This window comes from Ursus americanus, chromosome 33 (genome assembly GCF_024610735.1).
Source record: "Ursus americanus isolate L20-20 chromosome 33, mUrsAme1.1.p, whole genome shotgun sequence".
Taxonomy (NCBI): domain Eukaryota; kingdom Metazoa; phylum Chordata; class Mammalia; order Carnivora; family Ursidae; genus Ursus; species Ursus americanus.
This window is the reverse complement of record NC_142159.1, coordinates 20821682-20840497: the sequence shown is the minus strand read 5'-3', so window position 1 is coordinate 20840497 and position 18816 is coordinate 20821682. Positions and strand designations below refer to the sequence as shown.

Below are 18816 nucleotides of genomic sequence, written 5' to 3'. Positions count from 1 at the left end.
TTGTACCTTAGAGTTAATAATTGTATTTTTTTTCTTGTTTCGTTTTTTTTTATTCTAACAATAATTGATTTCCAAACTCTTCCCCTTGTTTAAATTCTTCTTAATAATTTCAAACACACAAGGTATTTCATCAATACCAACCTGTAGCCTGACTGCAACTTCATGAGAGACCCAAACCCTAGGCCACCCAACTGAACCACTCCCGCATTTATGACCCTCAGAAACTGTTGTCAACTGGTAAATGTTTCCTGGCTTATCCTGTTAAGGTTAGGATTAATTTGTTATGTGGCAATAATATAAGAAGTGTTGTTTTCTCTTCTCCCTCTTTTTTTTTTTTAACTCTTTGATGGCTTGTAGGATATCTCTTTGCTTCTGATGTCTGAGATTTCATCATAATACACCCTCTGTGTATATTAGTGAGGATTTTACAAAGTTTCTGTCTCCCTGCAAAATCTGTTTCCTCCTCTTTTCCTTCCTTCCTTCTTTCTTCCTTCCTCCCTCCTTGTCTTTTCTCTCTCTCTCTCTCTTTTTTTTGGAATCTCCTTCTCCCCCTCCTTCCTTTCTTCCTTCCCTTCTTTTTTCCTTCTCTCTTATTTTCTTTCTTCCTTTCTCCTGAAAGGTTTTCCTCCTAGTCTGGTGATCCCGTGCTGTCTCCTTCTACTTCAGAGGTACACTAAACAGATCGTCCGAGGTTCTGAGCACATAGGGGTGGCTTGCTGACTGTGGGCCTCGTCATAAGGTAATCTGGCTGAGCTGTTTCATCGGAGAATCCGTGTTAGTATCTCCAGCTCATATCTATTGGGCTGGTTCGTTCCCCAGGAGAACTGTCAGTGTGCTATCTTGGGTATAATCATTCTGGCTGCTATCGGCCTGCACTAAAACCCTGATTCGACTACTTACTAATTATGTGATCTTGGTAAAGGAACCAAACCCCTAAGAGCCTCCGTGTCCGCATATGTGAAATGGAGGATGCTGGTAGACTCTACCTCTGTCTGACAGTAGCATTGTTGTAAGGATTAAATGAGTTAATATACATGAAGTACTTAGAACAGTTCTTGCCACAAAATCAACATAAAACAAGTGTTAGATGGTGTCCTCCTCCTCCTCTTCATCCTTATGCTCCGTAGAGCTGGGGTAGGGAAGCAGCCGGGATTTCAGCATCGAATATATCAGCCAACTTATCTTTAGTTTCAGTAAAGTACTCCTGCCTTCAGCTGCCTGGTGTCCCCAGTTCAGAGGCTCACTGTATTATCCATTCTAGAGATTGAGTCTCCAGTGTTCAGCCTGGGTGGGTGAGGGGCAGTCACCTGGCTGTGTAGACATAGGAAGGGGTCTAGACCTTGAGTTAGTCTTCCTGTTCTCCGTGCTGTCTTCTCTGTAACTCCCAGAGTGTCTGATGCTCTCAACCCGGCTGCATCTGACTTCCTCCTGTCCTGGCTTTGGCTTCTGATTTTTTTTTAGGTCTGCTTGTACTTCTGCTTCAAGCTTCTAAAATTTTGTTTCTGTAACTTTTCCTCTTTTTCCATCGTCTTGTGGATTTGTTTGTGTGTTTTTTAAGGAATACATTTACTATCATTTTAATGGGTGTTGGGAGAGCAAGGATGCAAATTCATGGGTCCCTCACTCTGCCTCTCACTGAAGGTCTGAAATAGGCTTATTAAAGGAATATTTCAAAAGCAATAAAAAGTAAGCGGGCTTCATGCTCATTTTGGATTTCTTGGCACTGTGGAAGGGAGCAGATGCGGGAGCAAACCATACTGGTGGGTAGGATGTTCACATCTGTATTTGCGATGGGCATGTCTCCTTTACTCAGATTCACAGAACTCCTTGTACTTGGGATTATTCATTCATCATCCGTCTCTTATTACATTGTAAGCTCCACCAGGGCAGATATCTTTATTGTGTCCACTGTTATATGATTTGGAACTTCAAAAATATCAACAATTGTAGTCATTATCATCGCACCATAGCAGAAGAAGCAGTCGTGATAAAAACAGAACTAAGTTCACCCAGTATCTGCTGCTGGCTGGGCACTATTGTGAGCTCTTCGTTTACAGTGATCTGTGTCTGTGTACTACTCACAGCAGCTTTGAAGGAGGTAGTATTATACTCTCCACTCCACAGATGAGGAAATCAAGGTTCATAGACACCTGCTAACTTGCCCAAGGCCTGTAGTTAGTAGGTAGAAGAGGCATGATTTGAAATTCCAGAGCCTGACTTCTTTTTTTTTTTTAATGATTTTTTTATTATATTATGTTAGTCACCATACAGTACATCCCTGGTTTCCGATATAAAGTTCGATGATTCATTACTTGCGTATAACACCCAGTGCACCATGCAATACGTGCCCTCCTTACTACCCATCACCGGTCTATCCCATTCCCACACCCCCCTCCCCTCTGAGGCCCTCAGTTTGTTTCTCATAGTTCATAGTCTCTCATGCTTCATTCCCCCTTCTGATTACCCCCCCTTTCTTTATCCCTTTCTTCCCCTACCGATCATCCTATTTCTTATGTTCCATAGATGAGAGAAATCATATGATATTTGTCTTTCTCTGCTTGACTTATTTCACTTAGCATTATCTCCTCCAGTGCCGTCCATGTTGCAGCAAATGTTGAGAATTCATTCTTTCTGATAGCTGAGTAATACTCCATTGTATATATGGACCACAACTTCTTAATCCAGTCATCTGTTGAAGGGCATCTCGGCTCCTTCCACGATTTAGCTATTGTGGACAATCCAGAGCCTGACTTCTAACCACAATGCCATTCTGTTTGTTGACTGAATAACTAAATGCAGAGTCCTTCCAACAGAAGAGATTTATCTGGGAAAAAAAAAATATGGCTCCACACTAACTGGTTTCTTCATCCCTTTCATAAATCTGTAGGCTACCCTATGCTAAAAGCAGAATTCGTTTGAGATACGAAGTGATTTCCTGCTGCACTTTAGAATATAGGCGAGGATATAGTAAAATGAAATGTATTTAAAATACTAACAGACCAAAAGTACTTAAATAGCCTGAGTGGTAATTAAAATTGAGAACAAGATTTCCTTTGATAAACCTGTTACTAGTGAAGAATTAACAACAAAGGAGGCAGTGGGTCCATGTGGGACACCTTCTGTTTGGGGAAGAGAAAAGAAAGAAAAGAAAATCCCTGTTTCTTTTTTCTTCAGAATGATTTGTGTTCAAAAATTGTTTTGAACACTGCCACCCCCAATCTGAGACCCAACCCTAATCTATGCAATCAGTATGACCCATAAATAGACTTTATAGTTCTTATGGGTGAAATTGGTTCTTGCAGTCCCTGAAACGTGGCCCAGGGCTCGGTGCTGTGCAGAAACTTAATAAATATCTGTTGATTCATTGGTTCATTGCTGGATTGACCTTTCCTTGGGCTCTTACTGAGGCTGCTCCATTAAAGACAAATGATTAATGGGAAGAAGACATGTCTCAAAGCATGCGATGTTAGCAATCGTGCCATCAGATGGACGCAGACAGAGGAAGCTTTTTCTTTGCCAGAGCCTGCCTTCCAAGGGCCATGGATTCCCTCTTAAAATAAAGGAGGGAGGCTCGGTGTTGGGACTGTTTCACTTCTAAGGACGGTCGTTTTGATTTTTTGGAAGTGACTCTGGCTGAAATAAAATACTGAGAGGGAAAGTTGCCGATTCCTTTTCCCCGATGTTGGTGTTTCTGTGAGATGGTTCAGTTGAAGCATAATTGTATGTCAAATTGTGGCAAAAGGATCATAGTTTTTCCTCTTTATAATTTTCGGTCTTGATGATATCTTTGCAATTTTTTAATTTGTCAGTTAACACCCAGGACTAGAAATTATGTGTCACATTTACATGGCCAGTTTTATGTATTCCTGACAGTCTTGGAATGTATCTTTCAGTTTTAAAACATTCCACCACTTTGGGACATTGGGAGGCTCATGTTTCTTGACAGATCCCCACCCCCATTGTCATGCTGTTCTTAGGTCGGATATGGCACGGGAAGGGGGTCCTTCTCATCGGAAAGCCAGTTTCTAATTCATTCCATCCTACCCCAGCTCCTACCCCAATCCTACCCTAGCTCCCACCCCAGCATCCATCCCAGCCTCTACCCCAGTGCCCACCCCAGCCCCCATGCCAGCCCTTACCCCAGTGCCCACCCCCAGCGCCCACCCAGCACCCATCCCAGCCTCTACCCCAGCACCCACCCAGCACCTACCCCAGTGCCATCCTCCCCCATTAAAAGCAGGAATCACAAGAATCTATTTGACATGTGATTTGCTTCTCTAGGTCCTCGCTCTTTGCCTTGGCATGGACTGTTGGCAGGAAGCCTCCGGCCCATGGCTGCCCAGGTCTCTGGGACTTTGTCTATTGCATTTGCATGCAGATTGTATCCTTGAGCTCCACAATGCTGCATCTGGCCTTGCATAATAAAATGTCAGCAGCCCTTTCATATCAGCTGTTGAAGTTGTGTTACCTTCCAAAGCAAGGGAAGCTGCCCAGGGTGCTTTCTCCTGGGATTCTTTCTGAAAAGAACAGAACAGTCTGCTGTCCCTCACACCCTTGGACTCAGAGCGGTTCCTCTTGTCCTCCTTCCAGGAGCTGCCTGGAATCTTAGGTTTGACCGCCTTGCTCACAGCTTAACATCTTAGGAGAAACGTGGTGGCAGGGCTCTACACGTGGGTGGTCAGGCAGTTGGTGCTGCTGAGAGTAGAGTCAGGGGCTACAGCCCGAGGTCTTCATGGATGGTGACTGCTGGCTTGTGTTAGGGCTGCTGATCCGCTTCCAGCAGATGCTCTCACAGTGATACCAAGAGCTGACATCAGGGTGGAATGTGGGTAAGGCCAGGAAGGCAATACTTAGCACCCCAAAGTAAAACAATGAACAGGGTACACCTTACTTCATAATTTGAAGCCGGGTCTTCTGGCCGGTGGTTCACATGTTGTCCAGGGCCTTGGAGTTGGACAAAACTGGATCTGAATGCCAGCCCCCTTGATTGCCTTTGTGACTTTGGGCAAGTCACGTCTCTGTCGTCAGGTTCCTCATTTGCAGACTATAGGTCATCAGACCCTCACTGGGTTTTTGTAAGAATTGTAACAATACACAAAGTCAGCATGGCTCCTGGAACACAGCCGGTGTACAATGAAGGACTGTTGTGGATTTACTTACAGCAGGAACCAGGTACTGTTATAAGTGTTACTGTGAGTGATGAAAGTTGTTATTGTAGAGTGTTCGGTGAATAAATTCATACCACCTTTGACTTGCAACGGAGTTCAACTTTTTGAGCTCTCCCCAGTATGTTGGTCGTGCTTACTTAGGTACAGTTGGCATGCTAATGGCAAAGATTATCTATGATTAAAAGCAGCTACTTTGGCTTTATTCACTTATGTTTGATGTATTTCCAGTTTTAGATGCTTGGGAACATACTTGCTTTTTCAGTTTCTTTCATGTAGAGCTTTAAAAAGGGTATTTTATGGACTTAGCACGTGAAGGGAAAGTGGCAGATTCTGAGTGAAGCACAGAAAGACCAGAGCCCACTCTACAGTGTGGGACATGGCGATGATGGGCAGGACCTAAGTTATAACCTCCCGGATTCTCAGACTCTGTCATCAAAATGCAGCTAATGGAGAGCAAAGGACCTGGGACACCCCCTCCTTACCTCCCACCCCTGACCAAAGTTAGGACAGGGCTGGAACCTTCTTTGAGATCTTGTGTTTTGTCTTAAAATTGCACATGAATATTGCATTCCATTCCATATTTCATTCCTGCTTATTTTATCCTAGAGAGAATGATTAGTCTCCATCAGTCCTCCCAACCCCCGCAAGCATCCTGGGAGAGAGCACAAGCCATGTGCACCCCAACACGGGGGACCAGTAGTCTGATCTGAAAAGTGGAACTAAGCTATTGCTCTAAATACAAAGGGGGGAATCAGGAACACCTGAAGAACGGACTGTAGTGAAATAAGGGGAGGAAAGGGAGCAGAGTGGGGAAAGGTCTTGGGATGCGGGTCTGGGCTGGAATTGGGGCACGGAAGGAATCCAGCAGCCAAACCCGCGAACCACAAAACCCACCTTCGGATGCCTATCGCATGTGAACTGTACCGAGCTGACCAACGAGAGTGGCCTCTCAGCTTCTTTTCAGGGAAATTCATTGGTTTCAGGAGTGAAGTTAGCCTCCCGCTGATGGAGAGCACGTTCCAGAAGGACCACAGTTAGGACACTCAATCTTCTGTCACCGCGAGGTTGACGCGTCCTTGGCTCCACTTCCTCCTCCTGGAGCCAGAGTCCATTCAATCGCTGCAGTCTTTACCTGGACAATGACATTCAAATGAAAATCTGTGCGTCGTGCCCAGGCAAGTCTTCTGGCTACATGATTTTGTCATAATCCATTTCTCACAGAGCGACTTCATTGTGATTTATTCCCTCGCGGCTTCTATTAGGTAGAAGTGGAGTTGGCCTTGGTTACGCTGGGAGGCTGCACATAAAGAGAACACAAGTGCTTTTTGAATGCCGGTGGGACAGTGCGCGGACAGATCCAGGCTAGGTGTGACGGGCGCTGTGATGGAGAGTTCTTTTGCTCCAGGTGGAGTTCTAGGGCCCGTGGAGGGAGGCTTGCAGAGAAAGCACCTATTATCTTTGTGCAAATTGATACTTGTCTGCTCTTTGCGAGCTGGAGAGTGCTCTGGGCCGTGTTCCAGTGGAGGTCGCCTTTTCTGCTGATGCCGAAGGAAATGGGTCGGATTGGCAGGCATGCAGCTTTCTCACTGCGGTGGTGGATGGGGATGGTGTCGGTGATACGCCACAGGTCTGTGCTGCTCGAATACTAAGCTCTTGGGATCCTAGGGCCATGCTTCCGAGACGTCGGGTAGCGATAGATTGTTGTAGCCTTGGACTCAGCTTGATGCGTCTGTTGAGTGCAGCGGGGAGAACCACAAGACCATGGAGCCTTTCACGGGATATGGTTTTGTGGCCGTGGCCAAGTTGCTAAAACTGTTGCTCCTCAGTTTCCCCAATAGAAGGATGGAGTCAGTAGTTCGAAAGCATGAGTTGTATGGGGTGAAACGTGACGCTACATGCAGAGTGCCCAGCACAGTGCTAGGCATTCAGTAAGTGCTGTGTGAACAGCGACCACCACGATGGGGGGGTGGTCTTTGTTGTTCCCACTGCCTTCCTCGGAGCGAGGCATGGAAAACATCCACCTAGGGAAATATCCTAGGTCCTGCGTGATCTGAAAGCCTTGAGAAATAAAAGTCAATGGGTGTAAGCGGTACAAAGAGCGTCAGATGAGGGACTTAAGTAGGTTTTCTTGGTATAGAAAGCAGTGTAAGCTAGCTTGAGGAAAAGGAGGGGACTTATCATGCAGGGGTGAGGGCAGGAGGCAGGCTCTGGAGGGCACATAAGGAAGAGGTCTGCTCCAGGCTCCTGGCAATTAGGCAGTGGCCACGTACCCCTCGTGGTGATGGTAGCTGAGCACTCTCCCTGAACACTAACTCTAGGCCAGGCACGGTTCTAAGACCGTATTTGCATTAATGACTTTAGGCTTCATTACTCTGAAGCAGACATGGCTTGTCTCCCTGTGAGCGATGAGACAAGAGATGCCCAGAGAAGGGAGGTCACCTCCCCAAGCGTGCACAGCTAGTAACAGATGGAGGCGGGATTGGAACTCAGGGTAGCTGACTCCAAAGCCCATGCCTCTTAAAAGGCATGTTGCCTTCAATGGGAGGCGGGCTGAACCTCCCCTAAGCTTCTCCCTGGCCATGGGTTTGAGTCACATGAATCTTCCAAGGTGTGGCCGGAACCACACCTCCCCTCTGGGATGCTCCCTAGCTCCCCATGGACCGGTAGTGCATCGGCTGTCAAGCCCTATGGGCTCCATCAGAGCCTGATTCTGTCACCACCTTGCCCGGCTTCCTCCACATCACTGTACATGCTGTCACTGCGCTTGTCATGGCCTGCCTTGTCACTTCTTCTGCCAATCCACATGCCTTTCTCAGCACCTGCGACATAACTCCAGTCTCTTGCGAACAGAGCCATTTAGGAACTTGGCTGTAGATTCATTTCAGCATGTAGAATCCTTGGTCTGAAGGGTTTATTTTGTTGCTTCCTTTTGAAACTGACCAGTTATGTAACATAGATCTTTTCCGGCGGTGCCAGGGTTACCCACGGGATGCTGTCTGCGTTTCTCCGTTAGACAGACTCCAGATGTGGGGTCGACATTGTCGTCCTTCCATGTTCCAGTATCGGGTTTTGGTTTTATTTTTTTAGGTCTGTGATCTTGAGCTGGCTGCCCAACTTTTTTTTTTTTAATTGTGGTAAAATAGACCTAACATTAGATTTACTGTTTCACCATTCTGAAGAGCAACATTCAGTGGAATACACTCACAATGTTATGTAACACTCACCACTACCTAAGACCAGAATATTTTCATCACCACGAAAGAAAACCCTGTCACTCCCACCTCCATCCCCTGGCAGCCACTAATCTGCTTTCTTTCTGTGAATTTGCCTGTTCTAGACATTTCGTATAAACGTCATCTTTCAATGTGTAGCTTTTTGTGGCTTCTTTCGCTGAGTCTGTGTTTTTGAGGTTCATCCGTGTTATAGCATGTATGACACATGTAGCATGTGAGAGCATGAACGTCATCCTTTTTATGGACGAATCATATTCTGTTGTGTGTTTACCATATTTTGCATATCCGCTCATCAGCTGATGGACGTGTGGGTCATTTTCACCTTCGGCTGCTGTGAACGTTCATGGGCAAGTGTTTGCTTGGACACCTGTTTTCAGTTCTTTGGGTTATTTACCTAAGAGTAGAATTGCTGGTTCATATGGAAATTCTTTTTTTTTTTTAAGATTTTATTTATTTGAGAGAGAGAGAGAGAGCACAGAGGGAGAGTGAGAGGGAGAAGCAGACTCCCCATTGAGCAGGGACCCTGACGAGGGACTTGATCCCAGGACCCTGGGATCCTGACCTGAGCCGAAGGCAGACGCTCAACCAACTGAGCCACCCAGGGGCCCTGGAAATTCTTTAACTTACTGAGATTCTTTAACTTTCCGAGTTTAACTTATGGAGAAACTGCCAGACTGTTTTCCACAGCGGCTGCACCATTTTACATCCCCAGCGGCGACTTACGAGGGTTTCAATTCCACATCCTCTCCTCCAGCATCAACTTTTGACTTGCAGAATGAGTTTTATTATAACAACGGGGGAAAATACCCGAATTATTTAGGCTTCATTTATTTAATGAGACCATATTAAAGCAAGAGCTGGAAACTTGTGAGCATTTTAATGCAAAATATATCACAGAATTTGAGATACACGAAAAGCAAAGGTTGTTTAACATGTAGGGATAAATTTGATCATTAGTTCATATAAATGACAAGATCATAAAATCCATGGGGCTTCTGGTGGCAAGGCTGTGCCCCATGATATGATTCATTTGGTATATTTTTTTTCTATAAAAATGTACAATGGCCCATCTCAGTGACATCTGGACTCGTCTGCATAAAATGAGTGTTTACGGTTATATTATTATTATTTCATGTTTTATACTTCATCTGATCTATAAAAATAGAGGCACAGTATGGTAAGCTGTTATTCCTCTTCTGAAAACATTAAGAAATTTTATGTATACCTTCTATTTTTGCTAATGACACAAAATGTTGAAACTTGTTATTTTTTTCTTCCACCAACCCATGAATGTGCCATCCTTATCTGAAACCTAAATAAATACTCATTAATGTACAGTGAAATTCAAATGAGCACTTTATATAAATAAGCCTGATATAGAAATACGTGTTTCTTCAAATTTGTAGACCAGAATAACATGCAATAAATTTAACATCATTTCACATTCCAAGGCACCAACCAAGTAAACTGGTTTTATGACTCAATTTCCTAACCTCAGGTAGGTAAGAAAGCATATATATGGCTCTTCATTCCATAATCCATCATACATTTTAAGAACAGTATTATTTGTTGAGATTTTTATATGCCAGATGGAGCAGAGTGTACATAATGGCCGATTCTAGGGTATTATGATGGGGTGGCAGAGGGGACAGAATGGGGTGAAGTTGCCTTTTTCTTTCACTTATTCTTTTTTTTTTTTTAACATTCTTTTGGACAAATATTTGTTTGTTCAAGCACTACTATGTGTCAGATGCTGGGTATATAGTGATGAATTGAGTAAACTCTGTTGCTGGCCTCTGGGAACCTATACTTAGTGAAGGTCTTATGGTATTGCAATGTTGCATAACGATCCATCCCCACACTGAATGGTATAAGTCAATACCTTATCATGCTCACAGTTCTGTGGGCCAGGAATTTGGCTATGGTGTAGAGGAGTGGTTCAGCCCTGCTCCAGAGTGGCGGGGTCATATCTTGGGTGACTTGAATGGTAGAGATGGCCAGGGGTATGTGTCTAAAGCATCAGTTATGGTGGATGGCTAGATTCCTTGGTTCTTCTCTATGTTGCCTCCTCTAGGATCAGAATATTTAAGGTGGCTTCTTTATTCAGAGATCTGGACCCTGGTCTGGCTAGCTGCTTGGAAGAGCTCAGGCTGGCCGGGCATCTCTTTCTTTCTCCATGTAGTCTATGTGTGTGGGCTTGCTTCAAGCGTGGTTGTCTCACGGCAGTCAAACTTGGCAGGTAGCTTTTTCCAGAGCAAGTGTTCCGAAATAATGAGTAGGAGCTGTAAGACCTCTTATGACCTAGCTTTAGAAGTCCCAGAATGTCACTTCTGCCCCCTTACAAGTGGTGAACCATGTCATTAAAGCCAGCCAGACTCATGGGAGGGGATTTATACTTTACCTCTCAGTGGGGGAATCAACACAAAATTTAAGATCACTTTAATCTGCAGAGGAAGGCAGACTCATAAATAAAGAAATAATCACATAAATAACTATCGCAATAAGGAAAGTACAGGCTTCTTTATAGTAATCAGGACTTCTTGATTGCAAATGACAGAAACTCAACCCAGAGGGGCTAATGAAAAGAAGGGAATTTGCTGACCCATGTAAATGAGAAGTCCGTGGCTGAATCCTGATGCTGTAATGATACGGTCAGAAATCTCTTTCCCTATTTGTCAGTGATAATTGTCTCTCTGCTCAGGTGATTTTATTCTCAGGTGGGTGGGTGAGTGGGGGGCTCCTCAAATGATAGCTACGAAGGCCACCAGCTGCTCTGTACTTCTAACTGTAGCAATCACAACGGAAAAAGAGACTCTACCTCTTTCTTAATAGTTCTATCAAATGGTCCTGGGGTTAAGTCTGACTGGCCACATTTAGGTCACATGCCTTCTCCCGAGCCAGCCGCTGTTGCCAGGGAAATGCAAAGCCTGGATGGGCCAGGTCTGGACTGTGTGGACCTCAGAATAGGACCAGCCCTACATGAACTTCAAGTGGGGATTGGGTTTCCAGGAAAAGGAGAGACAGTTTCTTTTATGAGAACACAGTGGAAATAGATGCTAACCGGACACACATAACGTACCCATTACACAAGCTGAAAAACACAGGGTGACCTGCTTTGAAGATGAGGTCCACACACAGACACAAGGGGGAGCCTATTCCTCCCTGTTGTCATTCCTTCCAATCAGTCAACTTGCAGTTATTAAGTTTTCGTTGTGTACGAAGCACTAGACAATTTGTAACGGGGATCACAAAATGAAATGTAGGGGGTTCGAAGGATCTGGGGGCGCAGCAAGGAGAATGACCACTAGATGGCAGTAGCACACACAGGCTTTATTGGGTGAGGCTTTGACAGGTTTTGGGTGCCAGGAAGTCCCTCACAGCAGATGACCTTCCTGAAGAGCAGGAGAGGGGGGCAAGGGAGCTGCCAGAGGAGAGGGGGATCCTAGAGGGGACTTCTGCATCTAGGTGATGTCACCTAGCAGCACAATGGGGATTGTGTGGGTCAGAGAGCCGCAGTGGCTTAGGGTCTCTATGTTCCCGGGCTTGCCTTATCTACGGCTAGCAGATACTGGGTGCAGTCTTGTGGGGCCTGCAAAGCAGACAGGCTCTAAATAGCTAAAAATCTGCCTATTTGGGCTATATTTAACACAAGTGGATGTGTCAAAATTTCAGTTTGGCACCTGCTGGCTTTTGAGTAAATGGGTCTCAGCCTGCAGTGAAGAAATAAACCATCCAGACCATCTTGGTTGATTTGTGTAACGAGGAGTTAATGATTATCCTCGGTTATAAACATAGCAACCAGTGAACATCAGCAAGTTAAAGACTTGAGGTATAAACTGTGGGATAATAAGCATAATAGTTAAAGCTTGATACATAATTATCACGTGACAGAGTCTGTGTCATGTGCTTTATGCGAACTGCCTCATTTAATTCACAGATAACTCTATGTAGGAGTTCCTGTTATGGTCCCCATTTACAGATGGGAACACGGAGGGGTCCAGGAACTCATCCAAGGTTATACAGTTGGAGGCGCAGACAGCACTGAGACCCAGGGAGACGAGCTTGAGAGCCAACACTCTCGAACTGCTGCAGCATCTTCAGGGAGCTGGGTAATCTTACTGGCCCATTTCTTCACCTGGGAAGGTAGAGGGGCTCACCAGGTGATGCTCCATGCCCAGTCTGTCACTGGACTTCGAGGCTAGCTCTATGTGGTGCCCTAGGTGGAAATACATCAGTGGGAGCCCCTTGGCTGTGTTCTAAGGGAAGTGGTGAGAATGGTGTGGAAGGGTGTGGGGGACCAGACAGGCAGCTGGGTTAGCCCAAGAAGAGCAGTAGGAGGGGAATAACGCAGCAAGTGGTCTGCAGGGTGGGGGCAGTATAATGTAGGGATTAGGAGCACAGGCTCTGCCGGGGTATGAATCCTGCCTCCCTCACCCACTAGATACCTAATCTTGGGTGAGTCACTTCATCGGAGTTCCTTCATTTGTAAACTAGGAGCGTGAATAATAGCACTTACTTCAGTAGAATTGTCATGGTGATTAATTGAGGCAGTGCCTGTTACACATGGAGCACAGGGCTTGCCAAATAGTCACCCATAGATATGTGCTGTCATATTCCTAGTACTGCTAATTATTATCACCAGTGCAGGAACCATGTGACGGAGAGAAGAGGTGCAAGGAATACAGGCAAGGAAGCACCCGAGAAGGGTGCTCCAGTCCTAGCCATTTTTAGCACATGCAATGTTTACTGTGTGCCAGGCACTCTTGCCATCTGCTTATTTCACATTTGCTAAAAAAAAAAAAAAAAAAAAAGTCTAGATGTGTTCTCTGCCCTTACTTTTATTGTGTCCCACTTGGCTGGTGTTGATGGTATAACACCCCACTTGTGGTGTTGTCTCTAATGACGTCATTCTGGATCCAAAGTGTGGCATCATGGCAAGATGGTGAGAGCAGGCATTGGAGAGTTCCGGCCTAGGGTCTCCTCTCTGTTGTGTAAACCTCTCTGAGCTTCAGATTCCGCATATCTCTAATACATCTTTAACAATAACAGCAGCCAGCATTCATTGGGAACTTACCATACGCCGAGCACTGTGGGATGTAACCTAACTTGTTCAAATTCACCTACTTAATAAATGTCAGAGCTGGGGATGGCTCAGCCTTCTGACCCTAGGGCCCACATTATTCGTGACTCATCCTTCTGCTCAAAGGTTTTAAAAACCCCTGACATGTGATAGGTGCTCAGTAAACCATAATTGTTGTCATTATTATTAGTGTTATTATTATTATAGCTAGTCAGAGGGGCAGGCAGGACTGAGACCCAAGCCAGCTGGCTTTAGGACCTGTCCTGTCAAACCAGCTGTATTTATTCATTCAATAAACATTTCCTGAGTGGCTTTCCTTTGCTAAACACCCTTGATAAATGGTGAACGAAATTCTACTCTTGCCTTCAAGAGAGTCACCGTCTAGTCCGGAGACTATGAAACCACATTCACTAGGCTATGCTCCAGTAACAAATACCCGCCCCCCCCCCAATTTTGGTGTTTTTCAGTAGTAAACATAGTAAACTACATTCTGGGGTCTGAGCTGTTCTCATGGCAGAGGGAGAAGAGTAAGAGTGGAACCACGAAATTGCTCTTACAGCTTCTGCTTGGACATGGCGTCGCTCGGGTCTACTCACATTTAATTGGCCAAAGCAAGTCACTTGGAAAACCTGATGTTATGTAAGGCAGGAAGTATGTTTCTCCCCAGGTCACTAGGGGGGGTTCTGTAGGAATAGGTTCAGAGAGGAGTTTTGGAACTAATCATTAAAGCTACTGCAGACGGATTTTTAAGCAATTGTAATACAATATGGTAGATTCTTTAATGGAAGTGTCTTTTCTTGGAGCAGAGGAGGGAGTGCTTACCTCTTTCAGTTTGTCTTTTGAATTTAGAACAAAGTGAAGTTTAGAGCATATTTCAGAGCCTTAATTTTCTGGAACAAGAATAGAGAGAGCTGTATTGGATGCATTTTGAGAACCCAAAATTCACTGGCCTAGTTGGAGTGGAAAGCATTGACAGTAATTTTTCCTTTCCAAGAAGGAATGTAAGGAGTTTGTTGATAGCCGTGTCTGTGTGTCTATAAGCGAAGAGCGTGGGAGCTGAGGTATCCTCAGAATGTCTTAGGGAAACAACAGTATGTCCATGTATTGGGAGATAAGGGGAGGGAAGGCAGGATGGTGGTGGAAAATGTAGCACGAGTCATCCAGAGATTGGGCCTTGACTCTGGTCTTGACTTTGGATGCCTACTCAATTACTCTCCTTACCTGTGCCCCAACTTTCCTGTTGGCAAGAAATATAGAGGGTTTAAAAATTTACGGTCATACTGAAAAAGTCATTTGTTGTTACTGTTTTTAACTTTCTGCGATAGAACTCAGCTTAGATCTGGAGCCCACATTTCCACTGTTGGTAGCTCAGTCACTTCTGGTTGAAAACTTAGTATCTTTTCTGGGTAGATGGCAGATAAATTCAAATTGCTCTCTCTACCCTCTTTCCCATCTTTTTGGGTTCTCAGGAGGCTTATGTATTGTCCTGTCATGGGGATGTGTGTCTGCTCCATGAATCTCCCTCTGGACACTTCAGGACTCAATGGAAATATCTTCATCCCCCAGGATGCTAGAAAAGACCGGAGGTTGGGGGATGACGGTGGTAAGGCAGTAATGCTATCTCAGATCCTCTCTGACCTAGAAGGCCATGTGGTTAACATTTCTATGCAAATACTGGGTGCCTCATATTGACATGCACACTGACAGAGTGCCCCGCTCAGGTGCCTAGGGCAGAATATAAGATGTTAAGTCACTTCAGCTTTCAAATCCCCAAATCTATCTGGTGCTTCTAACCATCTCCTTCGGAGAACGAAGATTCAGGGGAGGCAGGAATCAGGCCCTATACTTTCTCGTTCATCTTTCTCTTTCCGGGCCAAAGTCCTCCCCCAGGCCAGGACAGGATCTGAGGGTCCTCCTGTGCAGTAAGGTACTGCGCTGATGTCATGTCATGTATTCTTTCTGCTCTGAGACTTGTAGTTGCAACACTGTGCTCCGTTTTCCAAGTTTGATTCTCCGTAGTTCAAAACCTTCATTTATTTATTTATTATCTATCATTTGTAGTGCTTACTGTAGGGTTTACAATTTGCATATCTAACAACACAGTCCACCTTCAGATGATGTAACATTTTTACGTATTTGTGAACATTCTCGTTCTTTGTGCATCATATGTTTTACTTTTACTGATGTTTTCAACCCCACAATACGTTATCGTTTTGCTTTCAACCATCCATTGTCTTTTAAAAGAATTAAAAGATGAGAAAGAAAATGTCTTTATGTTACATGTTGCTCTTTTCAAGGATTCTTTTTTACAGTTTTGTAAATAGAAGTTTCCCTCTAATGCCATTTTCTTTCTGCCTGAAGAAATTCCTTTGACATTTCTTTTAGTGAAAGTCTACTGGTGGTGAGTTCTCTCAACTTCTGTTTAACTAAAAAAAGTCATTATTTTACCTTCATTACTGAAAGATATTGTTGGTTATAGAATTCCAGGTTGACAAGTGTCTTTTTTCTTTTAGTATTTTTAAGATGCACAGATTATCTTCTGATTTCCATAGATTCTTATGACACGTCTGACATTCTTTTGTCCCTCTGAATGCAATATGCCTTTTTTTTTCTGGCTGATTTTAAGATTTTCTCTTTCTCATTCTGTGTGTGTGTGTGTGTGTGTGTGTGTGTGTGTGTGCGTGTGTGTGCACGCACACGTTTAGCAAGTTGATTATAATATGTCTTGGTGCCATTTTCTTTGTGTTTGTCCTATTTGGGGTTTATTGAGATTCTTGTATTTGTATGTTTATGATTTTATCAAATTTGAAAAACACTCTGTCCATTATTTCTTCAGATATTGTTTCTGTCCCTGCCCCCACCCCACCCCCAGACTCCACGTGCGTCTATGTCAGACCGCTATATATTGTCAAAGAGGCTCTGTTCATTCATTCTAGAGAGTTTCATTACTATAATTTTAAGTTCACTGGTCTTCTGCCTTGTTTAATCTGCTATTAATCTCATTCAGCAAAAATTTCATTTAAGATATTGCATTTTTCAGTCCTAGAAGCTCCATTTGGTTCTGATTTAAATATTCTGTTTTTCTCATTATAATCATGTTTTATTTCACAACTTTGAACATGCAAAACATATCCCTAATAGCTGTTTTAATAGCCATGTTTGCTAATACTATCACTTGTTATTCCTGGGTCTGTTTCTATATACTGATTTTTCTCCAGGCTATGAGTCACACTTTCTTGCTTCTTTACATGTCTGGTAATTTTTTATTGAATACTGAGCATTATGAATTTTGCATTTTTGGGTGCTAGATTCTGTCATACTTCTACACACAAAAGATGCTCCGTTTTTTTCAGGTATTTTAGTTACTTGCAGATCTGCTTGATTCTTTCAGGGCTTACTTTTAAACTATTTTTGGATAGGCCTAGAGTAGCCTTTATTCTATGGATCATTTAGCTTCATTTCTAAAGCCTGATCCTTCTGGAGTCTTTACTGAATGTGCCCCGAATTCCAGCAAAGCCCATCCACTCTGACTGGTGAGCGTGCAATTTGTGGCCCTGTGAGACCTCTTGGAATTGTTTGGCTTACAGCTGCCCAGACTAGAACTCTTCTCTCCTGGAATTTTTTTCTTGCCAGGTCCCATAGGTGCTCACACACAGAATGATAGTCAGCCAACAACTCAAAGGGACCCCTGTGCAGATTTCTGGAGATCTCTATGCAGCCCCCTCCTCTTCACTTCTTTGTCTTGCAGACTGTAGCAAAGGTAGCCATTCCAGTCTCTGTCTTCTCAATTCAGTGAGTTCACCGGGCTGTCCTTGGGTTTCTGTTCCTATGCTGAAGCCTGGCCATCCCTTTTTTTGCAGAATGCCTGGTGATGATTGGACTCAACTTTTTTTTCCTCCCCTTTTCTAAAGGATCACAGTATTGTGCTGTCTGTTGTTCAAAGTCTAAAAATACTTGTTTGGAAGATATCAAGCAGTTTTCTAGTTATTTATGGCAAGAGGGTAATCTGAACCCTCTTACTCCCTCCTAGTCAGAAGCAGAAGTGCTCAGAGTTATTCTATTGTATACTAGTTTTTGATGATAACTTTCATCTTCAGAATTATGGTTGGTACAGTGGTTTTCCTGAGAATGTCTAGGCTTTACTTATTCTTGGTTCAAGAGGATAGATTTACCTGAAATTTATAGAAATTCTATAAGGAAAGAAATCTGAATTCAAGAAAAAATAAGGAAATTAATTTAATAATATTTATTGAGCACCTCCTATTTGCTAGTCCCTGCCCTAATTGTTGGGGATATAGCCATAAACAAATATTAAAAAAAAAAAAAATCTCTGCTCTTACTGACTGCACTGTAGAGAAAGGAGAGGAAGAGGCAACAAGCATAATAAATAAGTGAAATCTTAAAATTTATAGCAGGTCAGAGAGCAAGCACTACATGAATTATAGAGAAATAATAATCCTCCCAGCACACATGTGGCACTGGCTGGAAAACATGGCCTTTGTCCCTTCATATACTTTAATGATGAAGGCCATCTGCTTCGAGGTAAAGTAGCCAAGTATATTACCATAAATGTAAATCTACTCGAGGGCTGTCCCCTCATGCCCTGCAGATCTCTGTAATTTACACACACTTGCCACAAAGTCATCTTCACGCAAGTGTTCCCTCACTTGTTTCTTTTCAGCTTTCTCAACAGGACTGACTGGACGCTGCATGAGGGTGGGCCTTGTTGTCTGCCTCTGCTCACGATTGTATCCCCAAGCACTCCACATAGGTTTGCTATTTGGAGAGTGCTCGATAAATACTTGTTAGCTGTTAAACACATGTGTTGAAGAGCTTTGTGGATGTACTGGTTTCTCGATACCTGCCTGGGACACACCCCTACCTCTCCCTTTAAAAGTACTTCTCTTTGAAAGTTACCTGTTCTGATCACTCTCTCCTTCTTTCTCTTTTTTGTAGCTGTGCAGTCATTGCACACCCTAAATGACCAGATATCCCATTTTATTGTCACCAAGTCGAAGGCACTGGAGGAGGACAAAGACCCCTTTCTACCCACCGAGAAAGAGACTCTGAAGAGTTCCATGATACTGATGAGACACCTCTTAATGGACGCTCAGGTACGGAGATCGACGAAGAAATTTTACCTAGAGTCTGTGTGTCTTCTTTTGTGTTCTTTCTGGTAGAAGTTGTGTAAAAGTGTTCGACTACCACACGTAACTGGAAACCACCTTTGTGTTAAACAGCCATGTAGCAGACATTCGGATATACTGGGTATTGGATTCCTGATTAGGAATTATTTGGGATCTAGTATTAAAATAGCTTGGTTTTAAGTCAAAGT

The 18816-nt window shown here is 43.8% G+C and overlaps 1 protein-coding gene across 1 annotated transcript in view; it reads left to right on the top strand.

Moving 5' to 3' along the window:
- The window catches only part of KAZN (kazrin, periplakin interacting protein), a 1013652-nt gene that overhangs the window by 224979 nt on the left and 769857 nt on the right, over positions 1 to 18816 (top strand). The window contains exon 2 of the mRNA XM_087858295.1: positions 18438 to 18595. Within this exon, the coding sequence (XP_087714421.1) occupies positions 18438 to 18595 (158 nt within the window). The remainder of the gene's footprint in view (positions 1 to 18437; positions 18596 to 18816) is intronic.